This window comes from Notamacropus eugenii, chromosome 3, assembly GCF_028372415.1.
Source record: "Notamacropus eugenii isolate mMacEug1 chromosome 3, mMacEug1.pri_v2, whole genome shotgun sequence".
In the NCBI taxonomy this organism is placed as follows: Eukaryota; Metazoa; Chordata; class Mammalia; order Diprotodontia; family Macropodidae; genus Notamacropus; species Notamacropus eugenii.
In genome coordinates, this window is record NC_092874.1 from 457,517,616 (window position 1) to 457,541,876 (window position 24,261).

Consider the following 24,261-nt stretch of genomic DNA (forward strand, 5'->3'; position numbering starts at 1 on the left):
ACCCTTTTAGGTTGCATTTATGGGCTAAATTTCAAGGCAGTGCCAAACAGTTTCTTAACAAGGATGTTAAAAAAAGTAACTATTTTCCCTCTGTGGCAATTTGACATTTTTCTCTCTTCTCCTTAGAATATGGCACGCCAGTTGTATGCAATGACTTCAGTGATAATGGCACCAGTTATTCCAAGGACAAAGACTCCTATCCTCTGCATCACACACAACCAAGTCCACGGGGAAGCCAGGAGTCCAGTAAGAGTGAACAGGAACATCCCCTGCTGCACCAGGCAGTCTCGCCCCAGAGCAATGGTGTTCCTGCTGGCTCACACCCAGAGGGCAGTGGGAACTCTCTCTACCCCAGTAATCATGATAGAATGCCAGTATCTGGTGTCCAGAAATCATCTCTTGACCATGACGGTAGGCATTTCGCTTTTTCTCTCATATCCACTGGTCTCCTTGAAGAAGGGGATTGATCCTATTCCATCCCCTGGAAATCACGATGGTTTGCAGGTGTTAGGGGGTGCTCTCATAGCTGGGATGGGAACACAACATATGATGTGCTATCTTTTTTTTTTTTCCTCTGTAGGAGGCTCTTTAAACGATTTAGGAAAATCTTCTGAGTCTGAGTCTGTTGTCTTGCACCCTTTGTCTTTGGGGATGAGAGGGGTGGCACTCACGGGACCTTCCAGTGCCTCCTCCAGCTTCCCAGAACTTACTGGCAATGAGGTCCAGGCCAAGCCTTCTTTTCCCAATGGCCACTTGCCCAAGCCCCGTGACTCCAGTCATGAGCCTGCAGCACTGCGAGGAAGCTTCCACGTACAGAGAAATGTGCCATTACTTTTTGTACCAAATATCTAGGTTCTGGCTACCTCTGCTCATGCACCCTCATCAGTCTTGCACAGGAAAGAGAGGCCTGAGCCACGCATCCCTGAAATTGTACAGAATTGAAAACTTCTGTTGGGAGCGTCAGGAGCATCAGGAGCTTGGAAATGGACTTGCGTCTGAAGCACACCCATGGACAAAAGACGACAAAGCATTTGATACAACTGTACATAAGAGTTTTCATATATATATATTATATATATAAATATATCTTTTACAGAGGCTATTTTAATCTTTAGTGCATGATGGTTAAAGGAGTGAAATCTTACAGTTTGGGCAATACTGTTTTCCATACCAGGTTGCTGTTAACATTTTTTGGGGGAAAAATAATCCTGGTGCCTTAATGCATGAATGAAACTTGCATCAATGAAAACCACATTTGTTTCAAAGTACTGATTGGATTGTTACGCACCAATCTCCCTTACCTTGTATCACACATCAGGGTCAAATGGAAAGGACACCACTTGAGAAAACGAGCTGGGGGAGGTGTGCGCGCAGTAGCGGCCCTGTGATTCACTGCACAAGGGTGAATTCATTTTGTTCAGAAATGGCATTTGGGGGGAGGGGGAGCCATTTTATGTCTGTTTCTAAATGCGCCAGCCTATCTGAAAAACCACCTTATACGTGGATGGATAAACAAGGCACAGGGTATAAAGTAAAGAAGGCAATCACTAGGGCCAATAGTTTACAATACACTAAATTCCTGAGCCCATCAGCAAACTGCCCCTGCCTTTCACTGTGATCTGAAGTGCCCAGATCTGTCTCTGGCAAGTAGATCTTTGAGCAAGTGGGCGTTCACTGTAAAGCAAACAAATGGGGTGGAAAAGATCAGTATCTTATGATTTTGATATGAATCTATTTTTATTTATATAAAAGCTGCTTTGGTTGGTGTTGGTACCTGTGGATGATTTTTCACTATTTTAATTTTAGTTTTGCTAATATAAGATTGGGCAGCTAGGCAGTGCAGTGGATAGAGTGCCGGGTCTGGAATCAGGATGACTCAGCTTCCTGAGTTCAAATCCAGCCTCAGACACTTGCTAGCTGTGTGACCCTGGGCAAGTCACTTCACCCTGTTTGCCTTAGTTTCCTCATCTGTAAAATGAGCTGGAGAAGGAAGTGAAAAACCACTCCAGTATGTCTGGCAAGAAGGCCCCCAGCAGGGTCATGAAGAGTCAGACACAACTGAACAATAGCGATGTAAGACTGCAAAAATATTGGCCCTGGTGAAAAACATTTGAGAGGGAGGGGAGACAGGAAGGAAGGAGAATTTGTTTCTCCTTAAGGGTCGTAGCAAAAGGACTCCGTTGCTTACTAGTGAGTGCACCCCCATGTGTCTACATGGCCTCAGCTGGACCAACACCGGGCCAGTGTGCGGGCCATAACTTTGCCAGCTACCTGTCTACTGGCTTCTAGGTTTTCTTTGCACTTTGGAGACAGGTGGCTCCCTCTATTGCGAGTGCCAACAAGTAACACATTGATTCATCAAAACTCCACTAACAATTGAGGACCCTGGAATAAATGTAGGTGAAAGCAGGGCATCCGTGTTCTGGGTGTAACACTTTGCATTGTGCTTTTGAATGCCTGATCACAGCTGCAAAATGTCAGCACGTGTCACATTGAGAATGTTTTATTTCTTATTTTGGGACAGTTAACTGTCTCTTGTTACTTCCACAAAATATGTGAATTTGCTGCTTCTGAGAGGCAATGTGAAAGAGGAAGTATGGCTTTTGTGTACAAAGTTATTTATTTATAGAAAATTTGGTACAATGTTGTGCATTGAAAAAACATGTAAAATATTGACATGTCTAACAAATGGCATTGAAGTGTCTTAATAAAGGTTCATTTATAAATATTAATTTTCCTGGGTTGACTCGAACTTTTCTTCAAGGGGAGTGGTGGTGGGGCAGATGATGAGGACTTTTCTCTTCATAGAGAAAGCAATGTGAGGGAACAGAAATCTTATTCTGAGACAATTTAGCCACCAAATTAGGAATGAGAAGTTCCAGACCTAACATAGGAGTCTTTCCCACCTAGAAACCTAGAACTCTTGTTTTCATGACTGACCCAGGTGAGATTTTCCTCTCCATTCTAACGCTCTTGCTCTACAGTACCATGAGATTTGTCTGATTTCATAATTCTAGTCTTTACTCTTAAAAAGTCTTCAATGATTTGAAAAGTGGCGAGCAGGCCCAGATCCCTAGACTGATCCAACAACCCCTGAACCCCAGTTGAGCAGAGTTTTTTTCTACCCCTAAAAATCAAAGCTGGGCCCATATCCCAAAAGCTGACTGATGCTCAATTTGTAGTTGAAGGAAGCAACTGTGTGTTTATAAGCAAAATCTGCAGGTCATTAAAACCATAGGCCTGATTGCTAAGCAAGAAGGCCTGTTCTGCACCTGTGGTTCTAAACAAAGCTATAAACTTTCACAATATGAATCAAACCCCAAACAAATGATCTTTCCTGCTTCAGCATTTCCAACTGAGTCTGTGTCCGGAGACTCTCAGGTGGCAGGAAATGAAAGATCAGATGAACGATCTTGTGGGTCAGGATTTTGTTCATTAGCAGTGGGGGTGGAGGATGGGGCTGAGAATCCCCTTCAAAGAGCTTTTGGTGACACAATTAACTTCTCTTCTTGGCGAAGAGATTTCTATGATTTCACTCCGCTCAGCCTACTCCATAGAGAGAACACTTTGAATGGAATTTTATCAAAACTGGATTTGCAGACCATATAAAGCACTGGGTTGCAACATGGGTTCAGCTACTGCTCCCCCCTCCCAAAAGGAGGGGAAGTGTAGGGGGCGTGGGGACATGATGGATACCTAGTCTTCTTACTTGCAACAAGTGTCCATCAGTCGGCCTTTGGATATGATTCATGGGCTTGCTTTGCCAAGTTAAAAGAACAAACTGCGTGTCTGGTCGTAAGCACCAAGAAAGATGAAACCTCCCAAGCTGATGGCTGCCATTCGAGGGAAGACACCTGCAAACAATCTGAAAAACGGGGGAGGGGGGAGGAAGGACACAGAGTAAGTTTGATTTCTGTGCCATCGACAATAACACTCAGCTCTCAAGCACATCACCCACCACGCTTCCTTCACCTCCAAGCCCCACTGCCTGTAAGCAGTGAGGTTGAGGCAAAAGCCTCCCTCCATCCCCAGGGTTGGGGCTGCACTGGGAATTACCTTCAGCTGCATCATGAGCTGGGTCTGGTGGATGCACTGGGAATTACCTTCAGCTGCATCATGAGCTGGTCTGGTGGAGTCTGAGCCCAGCTGTTTGTTGCTGATGAACATGGTTCACACAAACTGCTGACTCAGGCACCTTGCTGCGTGGAGGGCTGGCCGTGCCAATTCCTTACTGCAGCCCATTTTCAGATCCAATTCCTTACTGCAGCCCATTTTCAGATCAGTCCTATCAGCCGAGCACCCGATGGCATCCCCACATCAGGCCCAAAGCCAGCTCAGAGGCCACTTCCAGGCCAAGGACCAAGGCTAGATCAGCTAGGTAAGACTGGCCCCTGATACAGTCAGGATGGGGGACGCTGACATCTTTTTTTCTGACTGCTTTGCCACTGCCTTGGGGACAAAGTGAGATGATTTTCTTTGAGTCCCCAACCTCCAACCCCACCTAAGAACTGGGTCTTTAGTCAAACTGTTCATATTCTTTCCTATCACTTACTCAGACTTAAAAATGTCTGTGTTCTGCTCCCACCAGAAGAATGGCCCAACCCTGTTCTGCAAGTCAGCTTTCTTCTTTAGCTAATTAACAGATGCACGTGGGCCAGGCAGTGACTCCAGAAGGGTCTACAAAGTCACCATCATCACTAAAAATAACTGTAAGACAGTGTTCGGTGGTATACATTTGATCCCATGTAAACCCTCAGATATGAGGGAATTGCTAAGAATCAATTGCTAAAGAACCATTTAAACAGGAACATTTTACTTTCCTTTGAAGAAAATGGCCCGAGGGCTCTGGGCCAGTCCCCCTTCCTCAGCACCTCCAGGTTTTGCCCTAGGAGGCACCTGCCCCCAGGACACCAACTCCTCCAGGTCACCATAGGGCCCCCCTAACACCTGCCCTCCCATTCCCATCTACATTCTTCTGGGACATAGTGCCTTTGCTTAAAAATATGTATCATTCTGGGTGATCCACCAGATTATTTTAGGCCTCAGGGGGCAAACAGAAATACTTGGTAATGAGTATAGAAACAAGAGGGGAAAAGGTAGAACCTCGTAAGCAGAATGACCCTATGGGGAAGATTTCTATGGTTCTTGAAGATGCCTAAAGAATGGTAGGAGAACCAAGAGAGTGGCAAGCCACAAAGGGTGAGTTTCAAGGAATGGATCATCCCCAGGGTCAGATGCTATCAGGAAGGAAGAAGGAATGTCGCCTGAGCTGTCCCTGAAAATGGTGGCAGAGCAGCAGTGCCCAATCCCAGGATGTCAGGTGAAGCTGCATTGTGGCAGCAGGCGTTGCTCACTTGCCTGGGCTCCAATGGAAGGTTCCCAGCTCTGAAATGAGCTGCTTAGGCTGCTGGTTTCCAAAAGGGACTGCCAGGCTCCAGTTCTCCCCCACCTCTCCTGTGGCCTGCGGGTGGGTCCGTGGGGAGGCTGGCAACCTCTGACACTCCTCTGGGCCAACCTCCAAGTGCCCTCATTTGGGTTTGCTGCTGCTTGGGGCACCACAAGCAGGCTGACAGATGGAAACATTTTAAGGCTTCACTAGATGACAATTGGGTCTATTATCATAATTATAGCTTTAAAGTTGGGATAATTTGTCCAAGGCATGTCCCAACCCAACTCTCCAAGGAGGCCAAAACTTGTGATGCTGCGGCACTGTGGAACTGCCAGGGGCAGGCCTGTGGCTTCCCCTGCATCCATCTGCAGGGAGGTATCACGCTGATAGGGCCTTCCCTCTGAGACACCTCCCACCTTAACAGTTGGTATCTCCTGCTCGCTGTCTCACTCCTCTATTGGCCCCCTCTGAAACATCTCATGGCTGACGCAGGAGGAAGAGGCACAAGAAGTTGGTCCTCATGTCTGGAAATCCTTCGACCTTCTCTCTGAATGTTCAGAATCCGTCTGGTCCAGTGCTGGACTTGGACTCTTCACTTTTCCATTAGATTACAAGCTAGTCCAGTATATGAAGCTTGTCTTCTGTGTCTCCTGGGGCCCCCCATAGTGCCTAGGACAGTGCCAGGTATGTGAAAGGCTGAAACACTGCACAGCGTGCATGTATGTTCACACGTGTGCACCGTGATGAGGCACCTCCCTTTCGAGTCATCAAAGAACAGCTTATGAGACAGCTCAACAGTGATCTAACAATTTGGCCCCTGAAAAATATTTACTTCAAGTCCCCGAAGCACTTTCAATTCATTATCTCATTTGACTCTCACAGCCAGGTGAAGCAGGCAATCACCATTTCCATCATCTGCACCTTAGAGATGAGGACACGGAGACAAGCCTCAGAGATGTTCCCTGAACGGTCTAACATCATCCTGACAGGAAACAGGAAGAGATGCCCAGCCTGCTTCGCCGCACTGCCTCTCAATAAGAATACAACCATGAAATCCTTGCTTCTAAGGACAAAATAAAGTCTGAGGATGTTTTAGCCATCTTGGTGAGGATGAGCAGCTCCCATGTCCCTGACACTTTCAGGTTTGTAAAACGTTTAACAGACTTAAATAATGGGCCATGCATCTGGGGCTAGAAGGACCCCAAACTCTCATTTTACTCATGAGGTAACCGAGGCCCACAGAGGCTAAGTTGACATGTCCAGGGCCACAGTTAGTGACAGCAGCCTTGGGGTTTTCATGCAGGCTCTCTGACTCCAAATCCAAGACTCATTCCACTAGGCCCTACATGAGTGTGCCAAGCATCATTTCTTCCATTCTTGGCTTTCGGTGAAAGGTGGATGGAAATCTCTGCCCACTCCTGAGAACAGGCAGAAATGCTCATCCAGCTGGAGTGCTGAGGGTCATTCCACTTTAGAGAAGGATGTACCATGCTGCTGCCCTTTATGAATATATTCCAAAACTGAAGATTAGTTAGAGGAGTCACCAAGGACTTCACAGGAGGCGACCTTGAAGATCCCTCTCCCAGAGCAGCCTGAAACATTATCTGGCTTGGACTAACTGAATTATAATTGGAAACATAGCTTAGCAAATCAGTTCACCAATGACAGAAAAGGCTTGAGGCCACCTCCCCTAATTTTACAGACAAGGACACTGAGGCCCAAGTTCTAATAGTAAGTCTGGGGCTAAGCTGTGTGCTGAAGGCCTCCCCAATGCCACTACCACACGACAGCGGGCTCTAAGGTGCTCTTTCCCAACCATGATTTCCTTCCTTAACATCTGTTTTAACTTTACTATTTTCCTATTTTTATGGTATGTTTCTGCTGCTGATTCTAGCCAAGTCATTTGTCGTCCTTGTATCCGGTGGGTGAGGAAGAGACCAAGAGCTTCCATTTCTGGAGCAAAACTAAGCAGAAAAGGATGCTGTCAGGACTCCTCTCTTCTTGGCTCTGACTGTGAGAGTCTGTACACGGGACATGAAGGGAGCACTTCCTGCTCACCAGACCCAGACCCGAAGGCCAGCCCCCTGGCAAGGAGGGAGCCAGGGCTGACTGGCAGGAGATGACAAGTTCGCTGACTATCAGTCCTGTTGATTTGCAAGGTTGATATGCAAACTGCCAACATGGAAATGAGCCATTTTTGAGGCTTTTCTGTTGGAAAGGGCTTTTTCTTTCCATACTCAACTTGCCACTACCTGCCTATCACTATTTATAGCTGCTCTGGTCATAAACAGGAGAGTGAAACAAGTGCTCCTCAGTTCACCTTCCAGCGGAGGGTGGTCCTCCTCCTCTCCCTTGGGCTTCAAGGAGCTGGGGCTGGCATGGTCACACTGCCCCACGCGTCACTGCCTCCTCTGAGGCTCAGAGATCAGCCCAACTTGGCTGACTTGAAGCACTTGGCAGCTCGGTTTTCTCAGAAAACATGGATGCAATACAGGAAGACTGCTTAGAGAGTTAGACTTTGACTATCAACATGCATAGTGGTGTCACACAAACAAACAGGGCAATAAAACTCATCTGTTTATGACTGGTGATAATCCAAACACCTCTAGAGACATGACCCACATGCACATTCTGATAATGTGCTGGGTGGTCCAATTTAATTCAGCAAACCTTCATTAATCATGTTCTGTACGGTCTGGGGAAGGCTCACAGTCCTGGCCCTTACAAGTTGATGAGTCAGTCAGTCAAGTGTTGATTAAACACTTCGATGTGGCAGGCACTGGGTTAACATTGGAAAGTCCCTCCCCTTGAGGAGATCGCCATCTCATGGGGGAAAGAACAAGCAAATGGACATATACAAAGGAGCTGTAGACAGGAAGCACAGGAAATATGAACAGAGAGAAGTGAGAGAGACGCCAGGGAGTAGAGGAGGGAGAGCACTCCAGGCATAGGGGATGGAGGGGCTTGTTGGAGGGTGAGTGAAGAGGCCAGTGTCACTGGATCTAAGTCCAGTCCAGTGAGGGGCTGTGACAAATAGGTCAATCACTATAATATAAAAGAGGAAAAATCCATTACAAAGGGGAAAGCATGAGGCTCTGTGAGGTCCAAAGAGGAAGGAGAATTACTGATGTGGCAGATCCAGAAAGACTCTAAGGACGAAGCGGCACGGAAGCGGCACAAGAGAGAGCAGAACAGGTAAGGCTGGAAAGGAGGGTGCTGCCGTGGGCCTTAAATGGCCTAACTGAAATCCCATCAGTTACAGGAAGCCTTTCCAGCCCCTCTTAACGCCAGGGCCTTTCCTTCTCTAATCACTTCCCATTTATTCTCCACAGAGCTCACTTTTTGCACACTGGCTGCTTGTTATCTCCTCCATTAGACCAGAAGCTCCTTGAGGGCAGGCGCTGTCTTTTGCCTCTGCATATTCCTAGTGTTTAGCACAGTGCCTGGAACTTAGTAGGTGCTTACTATATGCACAAGAGTTAGATTCCTACCAAAGCCACCGAGGGGTTTTAGTCCAAGGTGTGGAACACTCGGCTCTACCCACACCACAGATTATTCTGGCAATGGGACTGGAGAGCATAAGTGAAAAGAGCTGCCAGTCTGTTCTAACAGGCCAAACTGGAGGAGATGAAGGCAGGTGGTAGGAAAACAAAATGGGAGTTGAGAGAAAGTCAACAAAACACAGTAAATGCTTGGATGGGAGAGGGTAGGGAAGAGGAAGAACACTCACATTTTCAAGATGGGGGAATGGTGGAATGCTGACATCATGAGGAGGACTGTTAGAGATGGGCATGCATCTAGAACTCTCCACTGAAAAGAAATTTAGAAGTCACTTCACTTGACTCCAGTCCACATTCATTGAGCCCCTATGATTTAGAAGACAATGTTCTGGGGGCACAAGGACAAAAATAACAGTCCCTGCTCTTGGGGAGCCCTTGTCCTACTGCAGGTTTAAAACATGCACAGAGGAGTCAAATTCCAAGCAATCAAAAGAGGAAGAAGCAGAGGCAATGGAGGGATCAGGGAAGCTTTCCCAGAGAAAGGGGCAGCCGAGCTGTGCCTTAAAGGAAGGTAAAGACTATTAAAAGAGGACCCAAGGAGGCATTAGCGAGTGAGGCTCCGGAGCAGCAGGAGAGAAACACAAAGGCTAGTTCTTGTGTTCAGGGAGCCATACACAGCACAGCTGAGCTGTAATGCAAACTGGGTAAAAGGAAGTTCCATGAAATAAAGAAAGGCTGGAGCCAGATTGGGAAGGATCTTCAATACCAGACTAAGGCAAGGGACACAATCAGGTATACGTCACAGGCAGACAGGTGGAGAGGAGACACTTCCATGATAGTCTAGGGAAGAGGTGATACATGGTCTAGTGAGTAAAGATGAAGGGAGAAATGATATTATGAGGGTAGAATCAACCTAACTTGGCAACTGGCTGAGAAAGAGAAGGAGTGTTGAGGAGCATTCTAAAGTGGAGAAGCAGGATGCCTGGAAGATGACTGCGCTCTCAGCAGAAAGCAGGAAATATGACAGAAAGAGAGAGGGAAGAAGAAAAGGGAAGAAGAAGGAAGTGGAAAGGAGAATGGAGGTACAGAGGGAGAGGGAGAAAAAGAGGACCAGTTAGCTCTAAGTACTACACACATCATGGATCATAACCCTATTAGGTGAGGCCAAATGTGGGAAAGGATGAGAATGCTGTCAAGGGATAGATGGGAAGTTATAGCAGGTAGGAGGAAAGAATGTACGCTCAGTGTTTACAACAGCCATATTCCCAGCAGACATCCTTACCCGGAGATCCCTTGTGTCTTCCACACCTCCAGTAGGGCAGACAGAACATTTCCACTGGCAATGTTAGAACCTGCCTGTATTTCAAAAAAACAAAAAAAAAAGCACCTAAGTTCAATAAGTTAGAAACCTTCCTCACTACAGAACTCACACCAGTGAAATCAAATGTGATGAAGGAGAGTGCTTCCTCAAACAGCTTGGTGGTCCAAGAAGATACCATACTAGGCAGGCACACAGACAGACAGAGAGAAAGATGGACAAACACACACACACACACACACACACGCACGCGCCACTGCCTGTATTTGGCTCCTCTAGCACAGGAAGTTACCAAAATGACCCTAACAATGGAAAATAATTTCATAGGGAAATATTAAATAGGCAAGCAAACATCTTAAGGAAATCTCAGGATGTCTGGAACAAAGAATTTTTTCAGAAAGGAAGAAATGTATTGAATAGGTTGAAATATATTTCACTGACATACTCAGGTCATAAAAAATAACTTGCTGACTTTAAATACTGACTTTTATTTAAGAATTTCAAAATAACACAATTTTCAATAAAAGAAAAGGTCCAAAGTATTCTTAAACAAGTTCTAGCCATAAGATCAAAGCTTCCTTATTTGACAGATGAGGCAACTGGGGCCGAGAGGGCTTACAGGCTTTTTCCCAGGCCACACAACAGACCACAGGACCTCCTATGCAGGGGGCTTTGCCTGGTTAAAAAGCACACGTTGGTCTGCATTTCTCATTCAGAAGGCACAAGAGACAATGATGAGGACCCAGTCAGTCAATCGACAAGCATTTAATGAATTTCTACTACATGCCAAACATGGTGCTAGGCACTGGAGATACAAACGTCCACACGAAAAGAAATAATTCTCATTCTCAAGGACCTTGCAGGCTGGTGTGGGAAGGCAACAAATATACATCGAATAAATACAAACAAACACAAGGCCATCGGGTAAGGTCACGAGCAGTGGGGAGGATCAGGAAAGGTGTCATATGGCTCCTGGGAGCAGGGCCTGAGTTACCGACAGAAAAGGTCATGTCAGAAACAGGTCAAAGGAACCCAGAAGACATTACCTTTTGGATCTATGCATAGGGAAAAATTTCATGACAAAACTAGTGAGAGAGAATCACAAAGGATAAAATGGTTGATTACCTAAAAATGAAAAAAAATTGTACAAACAAATCTGATGTAGTAAAAAATAGAAGGGAAACAGGTAATTGGGGAAAAAAATTAGCAGCAAGTTTCTCTGATAAAGATCTCATATCCAAGATGTATAAAGAACTGATTCAAATTTATGACCAAAAGTCATCCTCTAAGAGATACATGGTCCAAGGATGTTAAAAGGAAGTTTCCACAGGAAGAAATCCAAGATATCAACCACCACATGAAACAATGCTCTCAATCATTCACCGTCAGAGAAATGAAAGCTAAAGCAACTTTGACTTGAGAACTCAATCAACATGGTGATAAAACACGATGAAACACGTCATCTACCTCCTAAAAGAGCCGATGAACATCATGCAGAAAGAGATGTACATTTTTGGGATTTATCAATGTGAGAATTTGTTTTGCTGGATAATGGAGGGATGTACTGAGAGATTTATTGTGGGGGGGATGGGTTAGTGAGAGGACAGATGAAATTAAAACAAAAAGGTGGTACCTGAGTTGGCTCTTGTGGGGGCAAGAGTTTCTAAGATGGGAAGCCAGGGGTGGGGTACAGTATGTGAAGACTAGAGGAAGGCCAGTTTATCTGGCTTTTACATTAGTACTACAATGCCCTGCTCCCTGCTTCCAGCCAGGATTAGTCACTGATAATTGCTACTGTAGCAGATTTATCTTGTTCATTATTATTAATACTGTCATTATAAAAGTTCTCATGTCAAGAGTCCGCACAGGGGTCATTTCAAAATTATAACCTTCTGCCTCTTACCTTTGCCAACATAATTCTTGTCTTGGCCACATCTAGAGGTGTGGTGACTACTGCTGCAAATCCACCTGAAAGGGAGATATAGTTTATTGATTACATTCCCTTCCCCTATGTCCCGACCCACCTAAAATCTTTATTTTTTTTTAATTTTTAAACTTTTTTTCCCTTTTTTTCCCAGCCAAAATAATTTGATTATCTGGGCTCCTATCAGAGATCTTGATTACATGTAAACGGTGACAGAGTACTGGACAGAGAACTGGACCAAAGTCAGAAGACAGGTTCGTTAGGGAGCCCAACTTTAGGGCCCAGGAGCCCAGCTCCAGGACTCCTTCACCAGGTGACTTGAGAAAATCAGGGCCTCTCTGGGCCGCAGTTGTCTCCTCTGTAAGACGAGGGTACCTGGCCAACTCACCAGGCTACTGTGGTATAGCTAGAGTAGTGAAAGTACCAGGCTAGGGAAATGTGTGTGGAAATGTTTGAAAAACTCTTAAAATTTCATATGGATCTTAGGCCAGCCTTCTGGAGGTGGTGACTTCTTAGCTACAGACATGGGCGAGAATTTCATCTCCGACATTTACCAGCTATGGAACACTAGGCAAATCACTTCATTCTCAAGCCTCAGTTTCCTCATCTGTAAATTGGTGCTAATATGAGTACCTACCTCACAGGGTTTTTGAGCATTAAATAAGACCTGCAAACTGCTTTGCAAATAAAAATGTAATATTAATATTGGCTATTATTAACAGTATAAATATTGTAAATTTTATTTTTAATAATGTTATTCTGGAAACTACAATATCCTGTGCCCTTCATCACGACATCTAGGTGCGATGCTTCTAAGTAGTCTAGAAACTTCTCGTCTCCATATCTTTATCTTCAACCGTATTTTATGGTGTACTTTTTGACACCTTCTGTACCTACTTTTACACAGATATTGCCAAGGATTATGGTGCAAATTGATATCCTTTGGAAGATCTGATGCTGAAGCATGTGGTCCAGAGGAAAGAACACTGATACTGAAGGCCAAGGGCCTGGGACATTATCTTACGACTTAGGCAAGTCTCTCAACAAGGTTCCTCACTATTAAAATGAGAGGATTGGACTCAGATGGCCTCCAAAGCTCCTTCCAGGTGATTCTGTTATTTTGTTAAGTTCTTGGATGAATTTTCACTTTTTTCATGTTCCACAACAAATGGTGGTACATGAGCTTTGCTTATCTTCATGATGTTCTCTCTGGGGGGAAAGATAACTGGGCACATCATAAAAGGAGATTTCTTGCTGCCTCGGGTCATCCAAGGAATTCGTTCAACCCTGTTCCAGAAATGGAGTGCCAGCCTCTCCTTCAGCTAAACCTTCGTCATCTTTGGTGCCCTTCATTCCCTACAGTGGCGTGCAGAATTGTTATGGACAAAGACTTCATGTGAAGGGCTTTGTATGGTAGAAACACTGCCTGTCTTGTTGCATCCTCTCATCTCCACTTCTCCATTCTATCGCAGTGGCAGAAGCAGGGGCCCACACATGTATGTATGTGTATATTTACAATATCTATCTATCTATCTGATCCTTCCATCGTTAAATATGAAATGATCTCTGGTCATTAGCTTTCAATATGCTTGACTGGCAGGGCAGCTAGGTGGTACACTGGATAAAGTGCAGGGTCTGGAGTCAAGAAGACATCTCCTTGAGTTCAAATCTGGCCTCAGACACTTCCTAGCCATGTGATTCTGGGCAAGTTACTTCGCCCTATGTGCCTCAGTTTCCTCATCTGTCAAATGAGCTGGAGAAGGAAATGGCCAACCACTCCAGTGTCTTTGGCAAGAAAACAAAACAGGTCATGAAAACTCAGACACAACTGAAAAAAGACAACACCAAATGTTTAACTGGATGGTACTATCATTGGGCTGCTATCAGAAGTCCTTCTGACTTGGTAGAATCATTACCCTCCAATAACTCAAGGAATACATCCCTGATGAAGCTTCTAAACAGAACTTCTGCAGAAGTTGTATAGGTTAAATGTTAGTTACAATGGTCTACAATCCACTAAATTCACCATATTACAAGGAAAGGTTGCAAGTTAACATTTTGGTTACCATTTTAAAGAGGGAATTCTTAATAACTTGGTGTAGAAACTATAAATCTCATTAGAATTTTAAATCATGCAGAAAACATTTTCCACGTTCTCTGACTAAAACCCAGTTCTGGTAAATGTTAAGAAGGCTTCTTGAAAGGCCAAGTTTGGAGAAGTGAGATGTCCCACAAGCACAGAGGCTGTATTGCTCCCCATACCAACATGTATCAAAGTGAGGATGTTTGTGGGGGAGGAGTTCCCCAAACACTTTCAGAGGGTCTGTAAAGTTAAAACTATTTTCATAATAATTCTAAGATATTTTAATTTTAAATACAGTAAATATTGATAGATGTAACTCACATAAACACAAAAACTTTCTGAAGTCCTTAGTAACTTATAAGAGTGCAAAGAGGTCCTGAGATCAACAAGTTTGAAGAATATTGCCCTATAGAAAGCACCATGCATCCCTCCTCCCCCAGAACTGGGCTTTCCTGTCCATATAACTATGTTTTAAAGCAGCAGAATGAGAAGACCTGAAATCCCAACCCCAGAGAGACTTCTTCCCACCCTTTTCTTAAGTATGTCCCTCGCTTTCAGCCCCCTCCTCTCACTACCAATTCCAATTTTAAACAATGAAGAGAGAATTTGGAACTCAAAATTTACAAAGAAAAGAATGTTTAAAATAGCTAAATAATACAAGAATGACTGGCATCTTCATTCATCTTTTTTGCATGGATATTCAACAGGTGTTCAGGCCTGAAGTATCTTCTGTTTAAACTGTTATTTGTTTATTCAAATAAGTTGGATGTTCCACCTGCTTCTAGAATTTCAAAGTCCAAGCACTCCGTCTCTCATGTAAGCAGGGTATCTAAGCTGGTGTCGTTACAGCAATTCAGGGCAAAAACTTGAGAATGTCAGAAGTTTAGCACAGGGGGAGGGAACCTGCAGCCCTAAGGTCATGTGTGGCCACTTAAGGATCTAGAAGGCCACACGCGGCCTTAAGGCAGCAGGTTTCCCATCCCTGTAGCAAAACAACATTACAATTTTATGTTTTTAATGTTAAGTTCACCTGAGGAGGCCTATTATATCTTATTTATTTTGTAGGTCAGTCTCGGAGGATAATAATTCACTTTCAATGTCTCTAAATCTCAAAAGATACTTTTAGATCTGTGGGTCAAACATCTCATATTGTAAGCATGGCGAAGAAAAAGTATATTGAGCAGTTCATCTGCAATGATTTAAGCCAATTTAAATTTGGAAGCACACACACAGACAGAAAAAGTCTGAATTCTGATCCAAAGGCAGGTTTCACCACTGTCTTTATAACCATTTATGGGTAGTGGCTGAAGGCAGAATGTATAAACATGTCAGATCTCCAAAGATGGCGACTCACTGTTCACTTCTCTAGCCTTTGTAATTCACACAGTGCTATGACAAAGCTCTCTAGAGTAGCAGTTGTGTTCATAATATGGAACATTTTCAGATGAAAGTGAGATCATTCTGTATCTCGCTAGAGGAAGACTTCTCTTCTAATTGTACTGTTTGACTTTTACCCCAACAGATGGGCTGGCCAAGAAGGGCACTCATTTCATGTTATTTCCTCTTTGGTATCTAACATCTACATAGAGTTTAAGGGAGTTTGCAGGGTCCTGGGCCAATGATCCAGTTGGTCACAGAGTCAGATAAGACCTTCCAAATCTACCTTCCTTTTATTGATGAGGCAGTGGAAACTCAGAGAGAATGACTTATCTAAGGTCATAAAGTTAGCTCCCTTCAGCTGTTAAAATAGAAAAATATTATTTGGAAACTTGTTAAAATCTACACATTGGCTAACAAAAGTAGGGAGAAATAGATATGCAAACCTGTGGTACCACTGGTTCAGGCAACTCTGGGTGAGAAAACTCCCACCACAAATACAGGTTAAAATCTTCTCTTTAACTTAAGAGTCTTAAGAGGGCTGCCTGAGGACGCTGAAAGGATAAGGGACTTGCCTAGGGTCATACTACCAGGCTCTGTCAGAGGCAGGCTGTAACCTAGGTCTCCCAAACTCTAAGGCCAGCACTCTATTTTCTTCACTACATGGACTCTAATGTGCAAAATGATTCTTTTTCGTAAGACAACGAATGTAATGCTATGAAATATATGTATAAAATATGTCTGGACTCCAGTGGTTAATTATTCCTGTCTGGGTATAACAGTCATATAGCAATAGCCATAAAAGGTATTTTTTTAAATGCAGGTCTTGTTCGAGGTAGATACTTATTGACTTTAACCTCTAAAGAGCCTGCAAAGACCTTCCTGTTTAAGCCTCCAACAGGTGGAAGCTTCTTAGTGCAGCTCTGGTCCTTAGGAGAACCTAAAGGATAAAGATGCTTGAGCTCTGACTTTGCCCCTGGAGCCTGTGAAGAGGCTGCCCACAGAGACTGGAATTCTGTTAGTGGTCTGGAGGACAGAGATGCTTGACCCTTGGGAACTGAACCAAGGCCACCAACTCATCTAGCACAGAAACTAAGTGTCATGTGGAAACAATTATCCCTTAGAAACAAGCTCGATTGGATTCAAACCTTGAGGCAAAAGCCTTAGGATATCGTATTTACCAATTCCATGAGACAAATACAAGTAATTCTCTCCCCTAACAACACACCAACAGACACATTAGAACAAACAGGGTGGATAGGCTAAGTCTACATGCATAACAGCTTACTGATTTTTCCAACTATGCTGGCAGTTTATAATTTTTTTTTCCCTGCAGGGAGAGAGTGGTAAATTTCAGTCCAGTTTAATTTCTGCTTTAATTCTACTTTGACTTTCTATGGCATAATTTAAAACATGGCCAAATCTATCACTTAATAAGTCCCCACTACAATACTATGATCTTTTAAGCGTCTGCATTCTCATTAAAACTGCACCCCATCAGTCCCCCAATCTATGCCCTGAAGTAGTGAGTAGCAAATATCACAGTACAGATTCCTTGCTAGCACTTTAGTGTGGTACAAGGCCTACAGAGGGCCCAGATGTCTGGCTCCTCATTTTTCCTCAGGAGAAGCATTTTTGCCTTCCGGTGTCGATCGATACTCTGCTTTCTTGGCACCAGTTAATCTGTACAACTGTCAAACTGTCACCTGAACTGTGAATCATGGCCTTCTGCACTGCAGACATCACTAAAGCCCCTGAAGGATGGCTTGGGGCAAGTAGATGGCAGCTGCACAGTTCTGTGCTCACTGGAAGTCTGTCCTTACAGAAGACTCAACAAATTATTTTTTAGATAACTCCAAAATCCAGAGTGACAGACCTTTCCTCCCCCAACCCCCAATTTAGTAAAAAAAAAAAAAAAAAAAAAAATCCACCCACTTATATACACAAACCAAAACCAAAACCAAAAAACCCACAGAAATTTGTCGAAAACAAACTGGCTGTCTTTCAAACAGACACCTTTCCAACAATTTTTCCCCACTTTCCTCAGGAAATTTCTCCTCTCCAAAAACCACTGGAATGGTTTTCTTCTAAACAAATTGGAAATTCTAAAGAATGTTTTTGCACAGTTAATCTTATGAATTCACATTTTTCTCCCCTCTTCAGCCCTTCCCTTGCACCTGCAAAAGCTCCACAAGCTGCTGACTGCCAAGAGTTGACCGCATGGCCTTGCGTCCGTGACCAGAGGGCCTAGATTGAAAGAGAAAGGAAAACACCAGTCATTATGTCGGTGACTCTTTCAGAGCCACCTCCTGTGGGTTAACTCTGAGGAGGGGAACTAAGTGAGAAGCTATTTCTGTAGCATTCTTCAGTGATGTCATAAGTGATTTTCCCAAGGACTTAACCATTTACTAAAACAATTGGGAGTGGGAAAGATGTCTCTGACTACCATATAGGAAACAACCCAATTTCAAGAACTAGATTTTTAAAAATATATTTGTTAACCTTAAGAAAGGGAAACATTAAAAAAAAATGAGACCACATGTCCACTGAGACAAGGGACTGGAGAGTCTCCTGGGGCTCTCTGTCATTAGATTACAATGAACTCTTTCCTCATCAGACCTCACTGGTTGAGTAAGTAGGACAAAATTATTTCCCTAACTCCCACCTCACTCCTCAAGGATGCCCCCCAGGGCCTGTCCTGAACCCTCTTCTCCCATTAGACTATTTCATTCTGTGACCTCATCAGCTCCTATAGATTCAATGATCATCTCCATGTTGATGATTCTCAGATCTACATGTCAAGCCCTAATATTTTCTCTACTCTCCAGACTCACATCTCCAACTGTCTATTAGAAAGATCAAATCAACTGATCAAATCAAATTACTTAGATTAGATCAAACTGAACGGCTCCTATTTATCTTAAATTCATCATGTCCAAAACTGAACTCATTATCTACCTTTCCTCCAAAATATCTCTCTCTTCCTAAGGCCCCTACTACTACTACCCAGGGCACCGTGGTATCCTTGGTTCCTTATTCTCACCTCATCATAGCCAATCTGTTGACCAGTACTGTTCATCATGCCTTCATAATGTCTCTCCCCTATGTCTCTTCTCTGCTCTAACACAGTACCACCTTGGTGTAGGCTCTTCTCACCTCATGCTTGGTTTTCCCTGATTCAAATTCATCTTCAATTCAGCTGTCAAATATAATCTCCAAAAGCACAAATCTGATCATGTCATCCTCCAAGCCATCCCTCCCTCCCCTCTCCACACATTTAATAAATTTCAGTGGTTTCCTATCACCTCCAGGATCAAATACAAAATCATCCATTTGGCATTCAAAGCTCTTCTAAACTCTTCACCTGGCCCCTCCTACCTCTGCAGTCTTCTTATACCTTACTCATTCCCACATACTCTGCCATTCAGTGATGCTGGCCTTTTTGCTGTTCCCTGTACAAGATATTCTATCTCCAGACCCCAACATGCCTGGAATTCTCTCCCTCCTCATGTCAGCTCATTTCCTGGCTCCCAGCTAAAATCTTACCTTCTACAAGAAACCTTTCCCAATCTCCCTTCTCTCTGCTGATCCTATCTCCAATTTACTCGGTATATATTGTTTGTTGTCTCTTCCACTAGACAGTGAGCCTCTTAGGGCAGAGGCTGTCTTTGTCCTTTTTTTGCATTTTCAGAGCTTAGCACAATGCCTGGTATGCCCGAGGTACTTTATAATGCCTGCTGCCTGGATGATGGAGTCTGTTCCCTGGACATAGCATTTAAAAAATAACATTGTCAGTGGGCTTTCCCTTTTATTTCATTTGACATTTATTTCTGTTTGCATCAAATTAATGTTTTTGTTAAGTAATATTTATTAATGCCTCATTAAAGGCCATCCTTGACGTGGAGAGTACTTACAGTTATAGGGCCAGGATCAAAATCCCCAAATTTTAAGCAAGGGAGCCACATGGTCTTCTTATATGTTATTCCTTTGCTCAAAACCTTATAGTGGATGGCCATGGTAGTTCACTATAATCACTGTTCTGGGAAGGCTGAAGCTGGTGCCTAAAGAGGGGCAAACTAGTTCAAGGCAAAAATGGAACAAGTCAAAACCCAGGCCAATTTAAGTAGGACTAGGCCAGCGGGTGGCTCTTGCATTTCTAGTCTGAGATAAGGAGATGTAGTTTTAACAAACAAGCAGAACTTACAGTGATTCCCATCTAGCCTAGAGAACCTTTGGGCTGGCTTTGAGGCCCTCGATAATGTGGTGCCAGTTTACTTGCCTGGTCTTATTCCCCTTTATCTACTGTGTCTGTCAAACTGGACCACACATTGTTCCAACACATGCTAGACCACGTGTCTTCTAGGTTATCTTCTTCATTGAACAGTTGCACAGACTCCTAGTTTAGAAATTAAGCCCTTCTCCATCTCTGTCTACTGGAACGCTTCTCTTTTTTTCCAGGCTTGCTCAAGTGCCAGGAAGCCTCCTCTGCTCTGCTCTCTTCCTCCTTAAACATTCCCAGAACATCTTGTAGTTCTCCTTTGCCCCCATCACAAACTACCTTGCATTTCACTTGTGCAAAAGTCCCTTCTACTAGAGTATAAGCTCTTAGACAGCAAGGGAGCTGTGTGGTTTTACATATCTGAACTCCCAGCACCTAGTGGAGTGCCTTTAACAGAGGTGATTGGTAAAAGACTAGTGATGAACAGAATGCCAACTGGATGGCAGCTCCTAGTGCGAGGGGTGAGGCCTGTCCTTGGTCCTGTTCTGTTCAGCATTTACCTTGGATCCTAATGACACTCAGAGCTCATGGTGCTGGATAAATGGCAGCTCTCGGAGATGGCTGGTTTATCATATTCCCAGGTTACACAGAGCTGGGAGGGATAACTAACTTATTAGATGGCAGAACTGGGATCCCAAAAGACTAATAAACTGGAACAATGGGCCAACATGAACAAGGTAAAAATGAACAATTATATCTGTGAAATCCTGTGGTTGCGTTAAAAAAGATCAACTATACAAGTATAGGATATAGATGACATGGCTAGAACATAGCTTCTGTTAAAAACCCCTCAGCATCAGTGAGCCAGCCGTCACACAGCACCTAAAAGAACCAACGTCACCTTAGGAGGGTCCCGAGAAAGAAGGGAATCAGTCTGCCTCCTGGGTCTTGCTCTCTAAGTCGGGGTGCACAGATACTAGAAGACTACTTCAGAGGATGTTGTGGGGGTGTCTGTGATTTGGATTGGGACTCCAGAAGACCCGGGAAGTTCTTTTTCACTATCAGATGTTTCACTGGGGGGCAATGGAAGCTTTGACTGGAAAAGGCAAACTGGGATTATACTGTGTGGAGAGCTCCTGGACATCAGGATAAAGAATTCCTATTTGAACTGCACTCTGGAGACAATCAGAGCCTCATCAAAAGGAAGGGGGTGGACATCGTTCCTGGTGAGGGTACTGACATGGGCAAAAGACACAGAGGCAGAGCCTAAACTGGTGAGAGAAAGGGTAGATGGTGGGGAATAATGTCTTATTTGTGTATCCCCAGTGTTTAGCATAATGCCTTCTTTCTACATAGTAGGTATACAATAAATGTTTGCTGAATCTAATTTTTAAAAATCATTACACAGTAGATTTTTAGTATTCAGGGGAAACTGCCATCATTCAGACAAGGAAACTATTATACTTCTCTTCAACACAGGGCATTCATCCTCGGCAAAATCTTAAGATGCTCTGCATGAATAATTTACGCAAAGTCGGCACAAAGCCTTTTATTCAATTCAGGCCAAATGGAGAGCACAACAAGCCTCTTCAAAGACAGCTGGACACAAAACGGGTGTATGTCTTTTTTTTATTCATTGGAATTAATATTCATTTACAAGTACACATTAAAGAGAAAAGTAAACCACCAGCCTTTTGAAAAAATATGGGCCTTAGAGGCTAGATCAATAAAATAAACGTGTCCCATGCAACTTTAAAGAATGAAAAATTCTAATACAGAAAAAAGGACAGCAAAGGTGAGACAAATACCTTATTCTCTAGAGCTCTGCTATTAAGAAAATACTTCCTGGGGCTACAATGATGGAGAGGGTTGCTACAGATATGGCTCCAATGTGTCAGACAACTTAAGGTTCACCATGGCCTCAGCATTTACAAAAACAATATCCCTATCTGAAATCCACTTCTAAAAGATGTTTTCAACGAAGAGTGCAGTCAGCGTATCACTCTGCAAAGTTCACAGACTTAAGGGTTCACAAATGGAGCATCAGGCCTAAAGGAAGAGTTTCCATTGTCTGGCATCACTGAGGTACCCGAAGCTTTATGCAATGACATTTTTGTGGCTTTCTTTAAATATAATACCCACAAAAGGCCAAGGTCTCCCACTGTATCCTGGGTTATCGCCGGTCAACTTAACCTATTTTGTGCCACTAGACTGATAACTCTGGGGGAGAAGAGTAAGACTGATGACTTTGCACAGCTCTGCCTCACTTAAATCCAATTCACTTGCAAGTCAAGACATCACCCCTGTGATATCATTGGTCCCTTTCAAGAATGAAGGACAAACAACAACGCGTGGACTTCTGTGATTCAATGGATGATCTCAGACCTCTCTTAACCTCTGTGGTGAGGCAACATGAGAAAGAGAAAGCATTAGATTTGGGGTGAGAGGACCTGAGTTTGAGCCCTGGCTGTGACCTTGGACCCCAAGCCTCTACAAGCGGCCAGATTGCTTTCTACAGGAGGATACAGTTCACTTGGAGGGGACCTAAAGCCATCACAGTAGTTAGTACATTCTTCCAATCTCCCTACTTATCTTGGATAGTGACTCCTCATCAGCCAGTTTTGTTCTGTCATTTCTAAGGCCAAGGTCATTCTCCTTGGCAGAGAAAACAAAAGCAGAAGTAGCTCTGCCTTTTCTTTGTCACCAGCTGTGACTTTTCCTTCTGCCCCCTGCCAAGTTGTGGCCCCTTCTTAGATTCCCTCTTCTCTTCCAATAGAGCTTCACTTACCCCTTCTCTCATTGGCCTCAGTTCACTGTGAGCTTCAGCTTTCATGGTCTGATAGGTGGTCATCAAAAAAGTTACATAAAAAGTTTATTGTGAGAGAAGGTCACATTAGAAGAAGGAGAGTATCCAGAGTGAAGGTGATGATAGCACCTGCATCCTCCCCCACTCAGGCCCTGTCAGTGGGGCTGGGTTCAGTCCTGTGACCTCCCTTGGAGGAAGGATGTTGACTGATAAGCTGATATGTGTGTGGAGAGGAAGACAACTCAGATCATGTGGGGGAGACTGGAAACCAGAGTGTATGAGCAGGAGACAGACTATAACAAGTCTGATGTGGGGAAAGGTGGACACAAAAACTATCTTCGAGTCTGTATGTTAAAGAGGGATTTGATTTTAGATCTCAGAGCTGGAAGGACCCCAGAGGCCATGCAGTTCTTCCCTTACCTGAAAAGGAATTTTGTCTACTAGCATCCAGAAGGATCTTGACAAGCCAGAGCACCAAGCTGAACCCAATAAGATGAAATTCAATAGGGATACATGAACAGAAAATCAATCTCACTTCCCAAACAAGCCTCTAGTCAGGGTGACCCACTACCTCCCAAGGCAGCCTATTCTTCTTCTGAACAACTCAAATGGCTAGGACATTTCTCTTTACATTTAGTCAAAGTCCGCACAATCCTTTCTCCCTGACAGCCTTTTAATACCTGCAGACGGCTGGATCCAATGAGATGACCTGTGTGAAGGTCTTTGCAAACCTAAAAGCAGGAGATAAATGGGAGCTTGGATAAGACAGGCAGAATGGGCACTGAAATGTTCTCTTCTTCAGATTAAACACCCAGAGCTTGTTCAGCAGCTCTGTGGATGGTGAAGTCTTAAGGCTGGTCACTGACTTGATCCTGGCCACTCTGAATGTTCTCCCGCCAGTCAGTGGCCAAAACCAGACTAGGAGCAAAGGCAGAAGCTGTATAGAGGCACTATTCAGGTTGACAGAACACTTTTCTAACAGAACTGTTCTCAAGGGCTTCAGAAGTCCTGGTTCCTCCTAACTGGAGGACTTCAAGCACAGGTTGGATAATCTCCTGCCAGATATGTTGGACAGAGAATTCCTATCCCAACATAGGCTGAGTTAACTGGGCTCCAAGGTCCCTTCCAACTCTGAGATTCTGATATACATGACTCCCAAGGCTCGCAGAGTGAGAAGATTTTGTCTTCCCATACAGATCTGAAATTGTTCTAAATCTCAGCTTTAGTTTCCTCATTGGTAAAATAGGGACCTCCTAGGATCACTGTAATAAGGAAACCTTAAGGTGCTAACAAACACCAGTTGTCATTGTCATCACCATCATCACCATCACAAACATCATCATCCTGGTTGTGTAGGAAACTGTGATTTGTGTAGAATTATACTGTTAGTACGTTTTAGGAGAACTTGAACACAGGCCTTCTTGTCCCTGTGGCCACTATACCAAGCTGCCCCTTTTTCACACACACACAGACACAGATACAGATACAGACACAGACACAGACACATTTTATTCTATATGTGCATATATACATACATAGTATATATACATACGTGTGTGCGTATATATATATATATATATATATATATATATATATATATATATATATATATATATATACACACACACACACACACCCCCACACA

The 24,261-nt window shown here is 43.8% G+C and overlaps 2 protein-coding genes and 1 long non-coding RNA gene across 11 annotated transcripts in view; 2 read left to right on the plus strand and 1 right to left on the minus strand.

Moving 5' to 3' along the window:
• The window catches only part of LRIG1 (leucine rich repeats and immunoglobulin like domains 1), a 133,142-nt gene extending 130,410 nt beyond the window's left edge, over window positions 1–2,732 (plus strand). For all 4 annotated transcript variants that reach the window (XM_072598726.1, XM_072598727.1, XM_072598729.1 and 1 more), the window contains 2 exons: window positions 127–411; window positions 581–2,732. In XM_072598726.1, coding sequence (XP_072454827.1) covers window positions 127–411; window positions 581–852 — 557 coding nt within the window. In that variant the 3' untranslated portion in view covers window positions 853–2,732. The remainder of the gene's footprint in view (window positions 1–126; window positions 412–580) is intronic.
• The window catches only part of SLC25A26 (solute carrier family 25 member 26), a 189,340-nt gene that overhangs the window by 12,205 nt on the left and 152,874 nt on the right, over window positions 1–24,261 (minus strand). For 2 of the 6 annotated variants that reach the window (XM_072598733.1, XM_072598732.1), the window contains 4 exons: window positions 17,769–17,838; window positions 12,111–12,175; window positions 10,172–10,245; window positions 2,602–3,865 (listed from right to left, as the gene is read on the minus strand). In XM_072598733.1, the coding sequence (XP_072454834.1) occupies window positions 3,769–3,865; window positions 10,172–10,245; window positions 12,111–12,175; window positions 17,769–17,838 (306 nt within the window). In that variant the 3' untranslated portion in view covers window positions 2,602–3,768. Of the gene's footprint in view, window positions 1–2,601; window positions 3,866–9,119; window positions 9,200–10,171; window positions 10,246–12,110; window positions 12,176–17,768; window positions 17,839–23,296; window positions 23,348–24,261 lie in introns of those variants that run through there. The other 4 variants (XR_011964751.1, XR_011964750.1, XR_011964752.1 and 1 more) reach the window with 4 other exon arrangements.
• Window positions 7,648–16,331, plus strand: LOC140497603 (uncharacterized). The gene is made up of 2 exons (XR_011964753.1): window positions 7,648–8,584; window positions 13,039–16,331. It is a non-coding gene; the product is annotated as an uncharacterized lncRNA (long non-coding RNA).